The sequence below is a fragment of the Mytilus californianus genome, unplaced genomic scaffold, assembly GCF_021869535.1.
Source record: "Mytilus californianus isolate M0D057914Y unplaced genomic scaffold, xbMytCali1.0.p SCAF_2, whole genome shotgun sequence".
Lineage (NCBI taxonomy): Eukaryota > Metazoa > Mollusca > Bivalvia > Mytilida > Mytilidae > Mytilus > Mytilus californianus.
The window spans coordinates 117,707,811-117,723,431 of NW_026262668.1; the positions used below are offsets into that span (position 1 = coordinate 117,707,811).

General features: G+C 33.3%; 1 protein-coding gene across 6 annotated transcripts in view; it reads right to left on the reverse strand.

The window, feature by feature from the left end:
• Positions 1–1,787: 1,787 nt before the first annotated feature.
• Positions 1,788–15,621, reverse strand: part of LOC127728645 (forkhead-associated domain-containing protein 1-like) — a 40,275-nt gene continuing 26,441 nt past the window's right edge. For 3 of the 6 annotated variants that reach the window (XM_052236178.1, XM_052236179.1, XM_052236180.1), the window contains exons 3-4: positions 15,290–15,316; positions 1,788–3,829 (exon numbers count right to left, since the gene is read on the reverse strand). In XM_052236178.1, coding sequence (XP_052092138.1) covers positions 3,516–3,829; positions 15,290–15,316 — 341 coding nt within the window. In that variant the 3' untranslated portion in view covers positions 1,788–3,515. Of the gene's footprint in view, positions 3,830–10,424; positions 10,475–15,289; positions 15,317–15,621 lie in introns of all 6 variants that reach the window. The other 3 variants (XM_052236181.1, XM_052236183.1, XM_052236182.1) reach the window with 3 other exon arrangements.

Sequence of the window (15,621 nt, forward strand, 5' to 3'; positions counted from 1 at the left end):
CCTCACGATTGTTGTCAGCCAATCAGAAATACGGATTATAATGAAACATGCATGTAATGTAATTATTTTGATATATATTGTCATGAGCAACACGACGGGTGCCACATATGGAGCAGGATCTGATTACCCTTTCGTAGCACCCAAGATCGCCCAAAGTTTTTGGTGGGGTTCGTGTTGCTCAGTCTTTAGTTTTCTATGTTGTGTTTTGTGTACTGTTGTTTGTCTGTTTGTCTTTTTCTTTTTTAGCCATGGTTTTGTCAGTTTATTTTCGACTTATGAGTTTGAATGTCCCTTTGGTAATTTTCGCCTCTCTTTTGTAACGTCTAAAAAGTTTTCATTCTCTTTCATTTCGACACTATATTTACCTTTAATTAGTCAAGTGTTGTTAAAACATAATCAAACTTGATCAAACTTAATATCTTTGTTTACAAAATAATTATAGGAACTCCAACATGAATTTCTAAATAATTTACCTATACAATTCAAAATGTAAAAAAATAGCCAGAATAAACCCAATTTTCTAATTAGTAGGTGATATAGCCCTTAATGTTTCTAAGTATTTTGGCTTCCTGGATGTCAAATGTTTAGGTGGTTTGAGCGTTCTTGATGAAGGTATATCCAGAAAACGCTTTGGGCGCACGAAATTTAAAACGTGTTATTTTCATTAAATGTGTAAAGTTATATAAAATGTTTCCTTTGATCTCCTGTCCTGGAATTCTGCAAAGGTTTGTTCTGGCACAACATCATGTCTGTTCTGTTTATGATGTTGCTGAGACCGATATTAGATTATAAAAACGGCATGATATCATAACAAGTTAAGAACTATAAGCCAACTTACAGTAACTTCTTACATTTTGATACGTTATTATTCATTATTGTTTTGTTTGAATTCTCCCTCAATTCTTATAAATTACAAACACTTTTATGACCTACCAATCAGCGGACGGGCGGGCATATAGAATCATCCATGTCTAGACTTCCATTATTCAAAAATCGAACTGATTATTGTCTCCGCAGTGGTAAGTTTGGTCTGCTGTATTGTCCGGGAACGATCATTTGATTTTCGGGGAGGGGTGGATTTTGAAAATGAATATCCTGTCCTGGTAACCGCTGAAAATATATAATCTTGCACAAGGCAGGATTGAAATGAATATTCTGCAACTCAAAATGTAGGAAACATTTGTGTACAAAAGCGAAAATAAGTTTTCGTGCGACAAAGCCGCTAATATAATAGGCATGCTTATCAACAGATGAAATATTCAATCTGCAAAGAATCCTCCTGACCCGCAACCCGGGAAGAATATCAATTGGACGTCCCATTATACTTTTTTATATATCATCTCCTGATAACGTATCAAAAATGTAAGAAATTAAGAAGTTACTGTTAAGTTGGCTTATAGTGAGTGCTTTAGGTAGCTATAAAACCAGGTTTAATCCACAATTTTCTACACAAGGAGATGCCTGTACCAAGTCAGAAATATGACATTTGTTTCCATTCGTTTGGTGTGTTTGAGCTTTTGCCATTTGATAAAGAACTTTCCGTTTTGAATTTTGCTTGGAGTTCGGTATTTTTGTTATTTTACTTTTTATGCTAGTAGCATTTGGGTAGCTCTTCAATGTGTGCGCACATTACCATCAGCTGCGTAAGACGTGGAAATCGCAAAGACAAAATTATCAAAAATGTTTGCTGTGAATATTACATAACGTTTTAATTGAATTTTGGTAAATCAGATTTCAATTGTTGAATCATTTGCATGTTGATTGAAAAATGACAGAGCTGACAGAAATATTATATAAATATATATTTAATTTTCATTGTTATCAAAATGTATATAAATGGCAAAATATTCTAAACAGATGCAGTAAACAAAATAAGATTCAATATATATATGTGTATGCAGAGAATACTACAGAACTAGAATTAGAGTGCATTTCTTTCTAACCAAAATTTTGTAAACGTTGTGTGGCGTTTGTTGTTGTTTTCTAAACGCTACAAAAGTAGAAACAAATACATCGTTAAATCAGTGTTTACTGACCCTGTTTGAACTTCCAATAATGCATGCACATGTTGTTGGTAAACAGACTTTTTGCAAACGTAGAAACAAATACATCGTTTAATCAGGTTGAAGTTAGAAACAAATGTATCGTTTGTACTAACAAACGATGAACGACAAACTGTAGACGCGTTTTTAGCGAGTGCATAGTTTGTCAAAGTTTATGTAAACTTTGCAAACGTATGTTAGAAACAAATGATCAAAACATGTGCGCGCTTAGCCGTTTGCATCGTTTGTGTAAGAAAGAAATGCACTCTTACTGTCTATAAATTTATTTTACCAAATTTTTTTTATTGAACAATGAAGACAGTTATTAATAATGACTAATTATTTTATCCTATCTAATATATTTAAGTAAATATCTCTCAGTACCGGATTAATTTTGATGCATTGTCACTTAACTCGACGTGTTTAAGTCTTAGATAATAGAAGTACTGGATCAAAAGCAGAGTAATTAATAGATTGTGTCGAGTATGGAATAAAGGATAAAAATGGTTGCATGTTTATGGTAATGTCATTAGAAACACAAATGTTATCATGCAGTAATCACTATAATTTGGATGAATGTTGTAAACTCTCATATTGATCAATTTGGGAAATGTGAAAACAGAACAAAAATAGGAATCATTTGAACACGGTAAATTGTTCCTCAGAAATATGGTTAGCCACGAAGTGTTCATAAGTTAACTGCTTAATAGGAAATCGGAAAATTAAACGTTTGACAGGAAAGCGCTTTTACCAAGTCAATTACATGTATTTCATGTATTTTTATATTGTTCAATTTGGAATTCATCCTGGGGTGTTTTTTTTTCTGTGTTTTTTTAACTTTAGATTTTAAAAAATATTTTGTTTACTTGATTTAATTTTTTCAATGAATACTTTTATACAGCAGATTTTTTTTTCAGATTATCTAACTTTTTGTTTACCATAAAAATGTATGGGGAACAATCTTAATGAAGAAGATCTTTTATTCAAAACATCGACACGACTCTTATCACGTTCACTATGATTCTAATCTCTTGCATTTCAATGATGTGAGTCACGTTTGAGCGGACTTTTAAGAGTGAGTTTATTATTATCAAAAATGGCCATGTCCATGAAAAAAATATTTTCTAAGACCTGAAATGTTTAAGATCTTGCATAATCCCATATTTCTTTCTGGAGTTTTTTAAACTGTTCAAGATTTAATGAATTTAAACTGGAAAACATGATTTCAAAAATTACATGTATCAGCTGTTCGCTTATTATTAAGAAGGATTTATATTGTTAAACTTTTCATGCGAAATATGGTTTTAATAACAAGAAAACCAATCTAGGTGATAATTATTGTTACTTTGTTATTTTTGTTACTTTTAAATAGCATTTGTAATTCGTTTTGTCGGGGTATTTTGTGCTAATATGCCATTGTCGTTTTATTGTATAGAAAATGAATTTTTAAGGTTTACTAAGTAGAATTTAATATCAACCATACACATCCTCGACTGAGTAACGACTTTCTATTTTTTCGGCAAGCTCAACTTTATTTAGCTTTCGAAGACCTCTAATCAATTGTCCTAATTCACTCTGACGGTTGAATGACCTCCATTTTTCTAAGCTAAAAAGTGCAGATTCCTCTGGTGTTCTGTCTCTATGCGAAGATATTCTGTCTATTACTTCCATATCCTTCATCTTACGGTCTGGATCACGTGGTGGAATAAAGGGCAGCCTTTCATAGAGTTTCTTCCAATCTTTTCCGATGTAATTGGAAACAAATTTACACGCCTCTTCTAATTGACCTAAATAAAAAGCATGTTTCATATATATTTATGATAAAGTTATGGTGCAAGTGGTTTGTTGCAGATTACATATTTTGATTTTCTGTGGACCTGATGTCACGGGCCATTTAACTTGTGTAAAGGACAATTTGCATGATATATGTCGGACTCTCCTTGGTGTATATTAGTCCTGTTCCAGATATTTTACGTTTGCCTAAATAACGACCCCTGGATTTATATAAGTTTTCTTATCATGTTTTCAGGTTTTGTAGATTCATGCGGTGATTGTTTTTGTGTAAATGTGTAATATTACAGTTACCAGTTATATAAACCTTAAGTTAGGTTGACCTGCTTTTGACTAAATGACAGGGTAGGATAGGTATGATAAACCCCTTTTGGTGGTTTTCTTTCTTTGATTAGGGGGTTCTAAGAACGTTTTAATTTTGATGGCCCTTCATCTTCCAGGCCTCCCTTGATTGGAGTGTCACTACCATGTCTTATGTAGACGAAACTTGCGTCTGGGCGTGGAAAATATAGATTAGAGGCAACAGTAGTTTTCCAATGTTCAAATCTTGTAAATCCATTAAGAAGATACAAATCAAGGTAAAACGACTACCAAAAACGAAAGGAATCGCATGAACTCCAAGAAGGAGCGAGACCAGATGCGTCGATAGGTAAGCGTCTCCAAGAAGGAGCGAGACCAGATGCGTCGATAGGTAAGCGTCTCCAAGAAGGAGCGAGACCAGATGTGTCGATAGGTAATCGTCTCCTTCTATGCATGCATTAATGTCATGCGAATCCACATTCAGTCAAAATGTCACAATAAGGAATAGGGTGCAATCGCTAATTCTACAGATCTGATGACTATTCTGTTATCATAAGAATATGTCGCTAGTGAGTTGAGACACGGACACATCGAATAAGTGAACCAATTCGTTATTGTGATCTTAGAACTTTTGAAGTGTCAATTTCAGTCATTTTTAATGATAATTCATGTAAACACAGAAGTGCTGACAACTGGGCTGGTGATACCCTTGGGGATGAAACCTCCACCAGCATTGACATCGACCCAGTGGTTGTGAATAAACTCATTATAGATTCCAGGATAAAAAATGTGTATGCCAGACCGCGGAGCGTTTCGTCTACAAATGACTCATCAGTGACGCTCGAATCATAAACGTTAAACAGGCCAAATAAAGTATGAAAAGTAAGCAGTCATTGAAAAGGGGGTTATTGAGTGACAGGACATCATCAATATCTCTGAAAGTGAAATTAAAGATCCTGCAAGATGTTTTTTCTTTTAGTCTTTGAGAAGGCTCTGTATGAATTCTGCGTCATATGAGTACACAAACAAGTTGACCAGTAGTGGTGCACAATTAGTATCCATTGAAATACCGACTCTGTTGAAATATTAATCAATCAAACTTAACAAATACGTTATCGATAAAAAAGTTTTTGAGATTACAACCTGTCCTTTTTAATCTCGATCAATAGACCAACTCAGGATTATGAAAATACATATAAAAAAAAAAACAGTACAGGAATAGTCTGTAACTACAAGTTAACGGCATAACAGTTATAAAAAACCACAAGTATAAAGAATAATCAAATAGTGTTCAGATTTATTGAAACAATCTAATCAAATTAAATCATATGAATATTATTTTACTCATTGTAAATAAAATGTTATATGAAATCCCGCCGTCCTACAGCTCTCATTTCGTGTACTTTACTGATTGTATATAAAATGTTAAAGAAACAAACGTATAGGTGGAACGGTAGTGTTTTCCTGGGCCATAGAGATAATGATAACCTTTTTAGAATTTTCAGCACCCTCTAACACTGACCCAGATCCTACATACACAATTTACTGTAGTACTTTCATTATGCTATTCAGAGATAAATGGGAATACGTATGATGACCGTTTACTTTTCTTTTATGTTTATAAACCTAAGGCCACTGGTTCTTTTAGGCCTTGTATCGTGCAGTGAATACAAAATTCTCAAAAATTTATCTTCACCTGTATGTAAAATTATTTCAAATTTTTTCTACATCTAATTCATCCTTCAGCTTGGGAAAATATGTTCAGTAGATGCTGTATTTTTGTCCACTTACAGTGTTTAGATACATTGACTTAAGTAGATTACACAAAAGAGCAACCTAGTTCCCGAAAAGTAAATACCGTTCCACCTATAGATGATGATGTAAGCGATCTTATAGTGAAAATATTTCACATCCACCTATACGCTAATATTGATTAAAACAAACAAGTTTTCCCTTTGAATTTAAAACTTATTGAAAAGGTTCACAGTTATGATATTGTTATCAACTAATTGTTTCTTGTATTATAGGAGATGTAATTTGATTATCGTATCATACGTGTCCCAAGTATCAAAATATACTTTAATGTATGTATCGGACTTATGTGGCATATGTATGATGCATTTTAACGGGTTTACATTTTGAGTTTTTTTACAATACCAGAACAAAAATCAAATTCATTACGTTAAACCCCTTTTTTATAGTTTGAAATGCGACTCAAATGTTTCATTAATTTCGTGGTTGCTTTTTTCGTCTTGAAAATCTGTTCGGGAATTTACTTTGGCCACTGAAGAATGTCATGTGTTCGTGCATTGTATCTGACAATGTCTTTACAGTACTTTGAGATTGCTCTCAGTAACTGAGAGCATCATCAGAAAATGTACAACTGGCTAATTTCTTACTTGAACCTATGTTTTTCGTCTGTTATTGAATTGTTTTAGCTATATGTCGTGTATAACAAGTCAGCAGCATCGTTGGAATTGAACATTTTTCATTTTAGGAAAATGGTGTTGTTGGTAGTTCTCTTTTTATCGTCAATTATTCAATCTCATCTTAGCACAGGTGTTTAACCGCCTTACATTTTAAATGGTTATTGTTCAATTGAATATAAAAATGTTCATCTTGAGGCGGTACATATTTTTAAGGGAGATAACTTTTTAATTAGAATATTCAACAAAATGTAAAACATTTTTAAAACAAAGCATTTTATAAACGCTTGTCTATGAGGCTCAAAGTTTGCGCTGTTTTTGGAGTAGCTAGGTGTAAGGTCCTGTTTTTGTTTCGAATATTTTTTTTGGTAGAATTTGGTTTCTAAAATTCAATGAAATGTTGAATCGTATAACAATCCAAAACTAAAATCAGAAAATTAAATCATATGAATATTATTTTACCAAGCTTTTGGCTACTCTCTTTGGGTTTTTATAGTATTAGTGGTTGCTGTTTCATCGAAGTTTACCCACATCTTCTTTTATTTACCATAATTAGTTTTCTGTTTTGGTTTTATACTTGATGACCATTTCTGTCTAAAGTAATATAATGTCTGTGGTATAATAAATGATTTTATAACTTGATTACAAAGCAATATCACATATATTCAATTAAGTGTCATATTTTACACACAAAAAAGTACATTTATTAACAAATATGAAATATTACACCATAGCTGTACTTTTGCGTCTGCCTAGATATCGATATCGACTTCAATTTTTGTAATTTTTGTAACAAATAAAAAAAAAACCACAACCATTTCAAACATGCTAAAAATTGTTAATAAGCAAATCAAGCAGCGAATTACTGCGATCACACATTTGTAAGGTATTGTTTATCACGTGAGAAGCTAACAAAAGACAAACACAAACCAATGGCAATTACTTGACTATTATATCTTGAAGTCTTGGAGATGAGGAATAACAATTAAAGCGCTGGTGTTTGTTTTTTTTTTTTTTAATTCGAGATTTGTCAAGTGTAATGGATTTGTACACCATTTCCCTTCTTTTCCGTTGTAAGGGTCGAACAAGTTTGTAAATGTTCCGTCTCATAAAGCTATAAGAATTGTTTAACAGAAATTAATTAATAAGAGCATTAACTATTCCTTGGAGGATTATATTTTCCAATAATAACGGCAACAGGTTTTCAGATAATAATGACAATAATCAAGGATATGAAAATACGATTAATGAGTTTCAATGTTTACTATATCCCCCTTCAAACTAAGGCGTGAAAAACTGTATAAAAATTACATTTATCTCTAAAGAACACGTATGCATATCTATGATACTTTAACATAAATGTGGTAAAAAAATATGAAATCACGGATATAACAAAAAAGATTGGTCAATGTTTGGAACAATATAATCATGTGTTTAAACGTTAATAAAAGGAGCAAACTTACGAACAAAAAAAAAGACATCTTAGTATTGCATGCTTTGAATGATATTGGCCACATTTTTTCAGTGTTCAAATTGTCGTAAACTAAGGTCACTACTCCCTTTGGGAATGGAAATCTTATAAGGTATGGGATGATCTAATTAGGCCCTATCGTGATTTACATTGGGAATTTCTATTTAGTATCTGTTGTGTTAGATATTAGGAAGCTCTATTAGTCCCTGCCGTGTTTTATATTAGGAAGTTCCATTTTGTCCCTGTCGTGTTAGGTATTAGGAAGTTCTATGTAGTCCCTGTTGTGTTTGAAATTAGGAAGTTCGTTAGTCCCTGTCGTGTTAGATATAAGGAAGTTCTATGTAGTCCCTGTCGTGTTTGATACTGGAAAGTTCTATTTATGCTCACTCAGTTTTGATACCCGGGAGTTCTATTTATGGCCACTGGTGTTTGATGCTCTGGAGTTCTATTTAGTCCCCGTTGTGTTAGATACTGGGAGTTCTACTATGCCCACTTGTGTTTGATACTCGGGAGTTCTATTTAGTCCCTGTCGTGTTTGATACTAGAAAATTCTATTTAGTCCCTGTCGTGTTTGATACGCGGGAGTTCTATTTAGTCCCTGCCGTGTTTGATAATCAGGAGTTCTATTAGTCCATGTCGTGTTTCATAATCAGGAGTTCTATTTAGTGCCTGTCGTGTTTGATACGCGGGAGTTCCATTTAGTGCCTGTCGTGTTTGATACGCGGGAGTTCCATTTAGTGCCTGTCGTGTTTGATACTATAAAATTCTATTTAGTCATTGTTCTGTTTGATACCCGCGAGTTCTATTTAGTCCCTGTCGTGTTTGATACGCGGGAGTTCCATTTAGTGCCTGTCGTGTTTGATACTAGAAAATTCTATTTAGTCATTGTTCTGTTTGATACCCGCGAGTTCTATTTAGTCCCTGTCGTGCTTGATACGCGGGAGTTCTATTTAGTCCCTGCCGTGTTTGATAATCAGGAGTTCTATTAGTCCCTGTCGTTTTTGATAATCAGGAGTTCTATTAGTCCCTGTCGTTTTTGATAATCAGGAGTTCTATTAGTCCCTGTCGTTTTTGATAATCAGGAGTTCTATTTAGTGCCTGTCGTGTTTGATACGCGGGCGTTCTATTTAGTCCTTGTTATGTTTGATACTCGGGCGTTCTATTAAGTCCCTGTCGTGTTTGATACTGGAAAGTTCTATTTCGGCCCTGTCGTGTATGATACTGGAAAGTTCTATTTCGGCCCTGTCGTGTTTGATACTGGAAAGTTCTATTTCGGCCCTGTCGTGTTTGATACTGGAAAGTTCTATTTCGGCCCTGTCGTGTATGATACTCGGGGGTTTTATTTAGGCTTTGTCGTGTTTGATACTCGGAAGTTCCGTTAATAGATAAAAGAAGATGTGGTATAAGTTCCTTTTGTGTTTGATAAACTTGTGTTATGCATTTGATGGTGTCGCACTGAAATCGGTATCCTACATTAATATGATTGCAAGGAACGAATAAATAGCCATATATTTTTATTTTATTTTCTTTCCTAGTTAGTACGTGTAGTTCATCAAATTATTTGGACTGTGTGGCTATGCGGGATGTATTGTTTGCAGCCACGCCTGATCTGGAAGGGGACGTTAAATCAGATGCCTTGTGTAGAATGAGTGCGTGAAAGAACATTTGCAAAAAAAACTTTGAGGGGTCCGTAGATGGCCTGTTGCAAGACAAAATTTATGTCCTGATCCATCATACCTACATTTTCGAGCGGTATTTTAATCCTCCCCTCCCTTTATCCATGTTGACCTACGTATTGTATTAAATAGTATTTTTAATACCATAACATGTATGAAATATCTGCCACTAGACGTTAATCAAGCAACAATCAATCAAATAATCAATTAGTGTTTGTGTTTTTTAATGTTTGTTGCCAGTAGGCGGGAATTATCTCTGATATCGGTGAAATTGAATGTACTAATTAGCCAAGAGCCTGTTATTCAGTATTTAGTGTTGGTCGCTGTATATCATATTTGATTTTTCTTTTATTGTTTAGTTCATAAATTAAGGCGTTGGTTTTTTCGTTTATATTGTTTTATATTTATCATTTCATGGCATTTTAAAGCTGGCTATACACGGTATGGGTTTTGTTCTTCGGTAAATGGCTGTACAGTAACCGGTAGTTGCTTTCATCTACGTAATTTTGTTTGGTCTCATTTGCAATCATACCACAATGTCTTTTTTATTGTTATACTGCCCAAGTAATAGCAGTCGGTATTTTCATTTTGGAGTAGTGCATCTTAATGGACGTGCAATTAGACATTATTTAGTGCTATTGTGTGCTACACCTTTCTCAGGAAAACAATGTACACTCTTTTATCCGTTATATCCCGTGTTACCGAATTTATATATTACCTAGGTTGGAACCGGGTTCATTTCCTGTTCCAAGTAGAAACTTGCTGGTACTGTATTATTGTGAGAGAGATACAATCATATTGATCACGTTATACTGTTTTTAAAGAGGTGGCACCATAAGTTTTAATTTACGAGTACAATCATAATGAAATTGCACTTATCGATATCGCATTAAAATTTATCTATTGATAAATGTTTAATTAAGGTCTGCATAATTATCACTGTCATATGTTTGGGGAAAGCAACGATCTCGGTATGGTATCGTCATAAAACTTTCGAGTACGGTACTGAGTAAAGTTGCATAAACAAAAGGCAAGAGTGACAATTCTCGCAGTGGTATATTGATAATTTGTTGTAAGGTTTAATAACCATACCAAACTACGCCTTGGTTTCCCGGTGGCAATCAAATAGATGCAACTCCCTCCTACCTCCCACTTTTTAGATCCTATGATTGATATACAAACCGATTGTTGTCAATTTTTTTGCATGAAATATTTGGCATTTGACGTTAAACAAGCAACACGCAACCTTTGAATTTCATGTTGAAAACATTTCGGACGTCTATCAATTTACAGGTGTAACATAAAAGGTAGACAAAAAATAAACGACGAGTAAAGGCATTACTCGACTATGAAAGCCTATGTTTTATATAGCCTAGTTTACCGAGTTGTCTAGGGCGCTGGATATAGTGTATGTAGCGTTACCAATATGTCACAGAAGCATGAGTTCAAATCCCGCTCATCTAAACTTATTTGACCATTGTTTGACTAAATTTAAGAAAAAGGTATATATACATGTATATAAAGCACCGTTTAAATTAATGATTGATTGAAGTTTACAACGAGGTTAATTTAGTGGTATTATATTGATTGGATTTCTTCAGCAGTTTGAGTCAATAGATTGTATATCCTCATTGCAATGTCATAGGATCAATGATATGTAAATACATATGAAGAATTATCTTTCAATTTCAAAGGAAGTATGTTATAAATCTAAATTACATGCTAACATGAAAAAGAACTCGTGGAATATATAAACATACGCTAGCTCATGACTACTTTAAGTTAGCGTACTCATTAAAAACTTTTATCAATATTGACAAAAGAGGGTCTTGTCGGTGTCACATATAAAAAGAAGAAGATTCCAAGGGTGCAATCAAAACATATTAGTTGAAAGAAAGACAACAAATAAGGGACAAAAGAAGGACAGTAGACAGAAGAGTACTGTTGGTGATTCCTAGTATACAATGCTGGATTATTGTACAGTTGTGTTCGGTATTAAGATTGGGTTTACCAAATTACAAGAAGTAACTACTCTCTTTTAAAAGTAACAATTTCTTTCTAAAATATTAGCAAATTGGTGAATTTAAGAATTTTAAGATGAAATCATTTCATTTGAATCATGTCTTTGTTACACTGCTAAAGCTCCTCAGTAGAATCAACTATACTAAGTATATCTTGCTATAATCAGGTCTAAGTTCTTGATCAGGTTTGTAGGACCTTGATAGAAGATAGAACTAGGAATAATAAATTTTTTAACGTCACATTTTCATGTCTTTACAATATGAAGTGTTTGTTTAAGATGTTTTATATTGGATTTGAATTTTCATATAACAAGTAAATCCATGTCGATTGCAACTCGTAAAAGACTTGTCATATTAAACTGGGAATTAAATATGATATTCACCTAGGTTTTTAGCTCATATACATAGCAATACATTTAGGTTACTCCTTATATAATAAAATATTCCTTTGCAACTCTAATACATGATAAATCACTGTAGGTCAAAATTCATATATATATAACAATACACTGAGGGTCATAACTCCTATACATAACAATACACCGAGGTCTATAACTCATATACATAATAATACACTGAGGGTCATAACTCATTATACAGAACAAAACACTGGGGTTCATAACTCTCATGCATAACAAAACACTGAGGCTACCAACTATTTATGCATAAAAATACACTGAGGGTCATAACTCCTATACATAACGATACACTGAGGTCTATAACTCCTATACATAATAATACACTGAGGGTCATAACTCATTATACATAAAAAAAACACTGGCGGTCATAACTCTTATGCATAACAATACACTGAGGGTACCAATTCCTTAAATACATAACAATACACTGGGGTTTTTAATTCCTGAGCATACATAACAAAATACCGAGGTTTATATCTCCTATACATAACAATGCACCTAAACTTATAACTCCTATACATAACAATACACCAAGGTTTGCTACTCCTATAAATAACAATGCACCTAAACTTATAACTCCTATACATAACAATATATCGAGGTTTATAACTCCTATATCTAACAAAACAATTTGTATTTCTAATAATTGGATGGAGAGTTGTCTCATTGGCACTCATACCACATCTTCTTATATCTATGATTTATAATTATTATTATTCCCGATGAGTTTAATAGTGTAATACACAATATATCGTTTGCAATCAAAATGAGGAAGGTTAGTTTGTCAATTACTAGACACTTGCACTTTGATCCTGATCTATGTCTTCGTTGTTCTTTTCGAAGTCATCACATGACGAATATTTAGCCGTTTTGCTTATCTACTAGACACTATGCTACTTTAACAAAAACTACAGACTAAAGGATGGGAGTTGCTATTGTTGTTTAAATTAATCATATAAGTGTTCAATATCAATAACGATAAATGAATATGTCAGATGCCAGTGGTCTCAATTTGTTAAACAAACAATGTCAGTCGTCATGCTAGGATTGTAAAACTTCACTGAAATTTATATTGAAAAAAACATATCCTGTATTAAACTAGAGGCTCTAAAGAGCCTGTGTCGCTCACCTTGGTCTATGTGCATATTCAACAAAGGACATTCTCATACATTGTAGACGAGAATAGAATTGATGACAAAAATTTCCGTTTTGTTGATCATGTATTGCTGATCATTAAGTCTGTTTAGTTTCTCTCTATCTTCTTTAGTTTTTGCTCAAAACACAAAAAAGGGTAAAAAAAAATCCTCATTTAAGGGTAATCACTCATATAAAGTGTGACAGTCTACTAACTATATCGGCAAAATTTGACCTGTTAGTAGATCTATACTTGCTGATCATTTTTGTGATTTAAAGTGTCTATTTATCTGTTATAATTTTTATCATCTAAGGCAAAACGTAAAAAAATTTGTGAAAATCGTCACTAAAGGGCAATTACTCCAATAAAGAGTCGTCGGACGATTTCCTCCATTCGTCTTAATTGTATATCTTGTCTTGATGATCATTTTTGCTTATTTAAGTTTCTATCTATCTATAATAATTTTTAAGGTATAAGGCAAAATCGCAAAAAATTGATAAAAATCGTCATCAAAGGGCAATAACTCTAATAAGGAGTTGACTGACGATTTCGATCATGAGACTTGTTTGTAGAACTTGTCTTGCTGATCATTTTTGAATTCAAAGTTTCTCTCTGTCTATTATAGTTTTCAAAATAATAGGCAAAAATGAAAAAAAGAAAGGTAAAATTTGTCTTTTAAGGGCAATAACTCCTATAAGAAGTCGTCTGACAGTTTTGACGTATATGGACAATTGGTAGAGCTTAACATTCTGAACATTTCTGCTGTCAGGTTTTCTCTATTTATAACGGTTTTCAAAATAATAGACTAAACTTGCATTAAACCCCTATGTTCTATTTTTAGCCATGTCGGCCATCTTGTTTGGCAGGCGGGGTCATCGGATACATTTTTAAAACTAGATACACAAATGATGATTGTGGCCAAGTTTGTTTAAATTTGGCCCAGTAGTTTCAAAGGGAAAATTTTTTGTAAAAGTTAACAGACGACGACGGATGACAACGGGCGACGGACGCCAAGTAACGAGAAAAGCTCACTTGTCCATTTGGGCCAGGTGAGCTAAAAATGAATGGTCGGAATGGGGATGTTGATTCTGATGCCTCGTGTAGGTTAAGAATCACGCTCTCTGGAAGTTAAAGAAACCTTGCAACAAACCTCTGATGGATTCGTAGGTGACTTGTTGAAAGGCAAAATTTCTGCCCTATCCATTTAATTCACATTTTCCAGTGGCAGTGCTAATTTCCCGCTCTTCATCCCGGTTGACCTACCTTGCAGAACCTACGTATTGTATTAATTCGCATTCGTCCTGAACATGCATGAAATTGCTGTTGAACGTAAATCAAGCAACAATCAATCAATCAATCAAACAAATTATTGGGCTCTTAACTTTTGATGCTGCAAAAAAATAACTGATATTGGAAAAAAAACATATCCCGTTTAAAAAAATGGAAATGAAACAAAATTTCAAACTAGATCATTTAACACGTCCAACAAATAATTACTTTTGAAGGATTTTAGTGTAAAAACAAATGCCCATACATTCAGACAAAGGCATGAGTAAATAGACTGTACGTTAAACTCGACATCAAACTGGTTTTTTTTTTTCAATTCACTTCGGGATACAGGGTAAATGGTCTTTTATACTGTCAATGAGGTTTACGTATTTTCAGATTAATATGACTTTCATTGAATGTTAAAGGAAATTTGACAACAATTGTTAAGGGAAACCACTTTCCTTATCAAAAGAAAGGGGTTCAAAAAGATTCGAAAGCATAGTTAATTTTTAAGTGCACATCAGATGATTTCCAAGAAAAAACGTTGCTTTTGATGAAAATAGCGTAACCACTCGTTCTACTGTTATATCATGCTGGTGCAGTACTAAAGGTATAGATCAGCTTTATTTCGCCAATCTTACATGTCAAGCATTATATATTTGTATTAGGTTTATGAAAGGCATGCTGAGTAGTTAAGAAGAATATAATAGTAGAATTTGCAAGCTTGCAAAAAACTCACATTTCATTTTTCTCCGTTTTGTAAATTCTGAGGAAAAAATGATAGAGCAAAAAAACTTGATATGGATTGTATAACTCAACTTATATAATGCATATGTTTGAAAACTTCTCCTTTTCACTGTTTGTGTTGAAATGTTCCTTATTAGTTTCATTCGTGGACTATACTGTATTTGTAATTAGAACTAAATTACATTTCGTTACACATAATGTAACCATTGATTATAACCCACAAAAGAAACGTTCATAATACAATATGAGAACTTAAAGACTTTATGTATTCATATATGGATCAGACATTTCCAAATTTACATGAGGGATTTAAGAAACTACCTT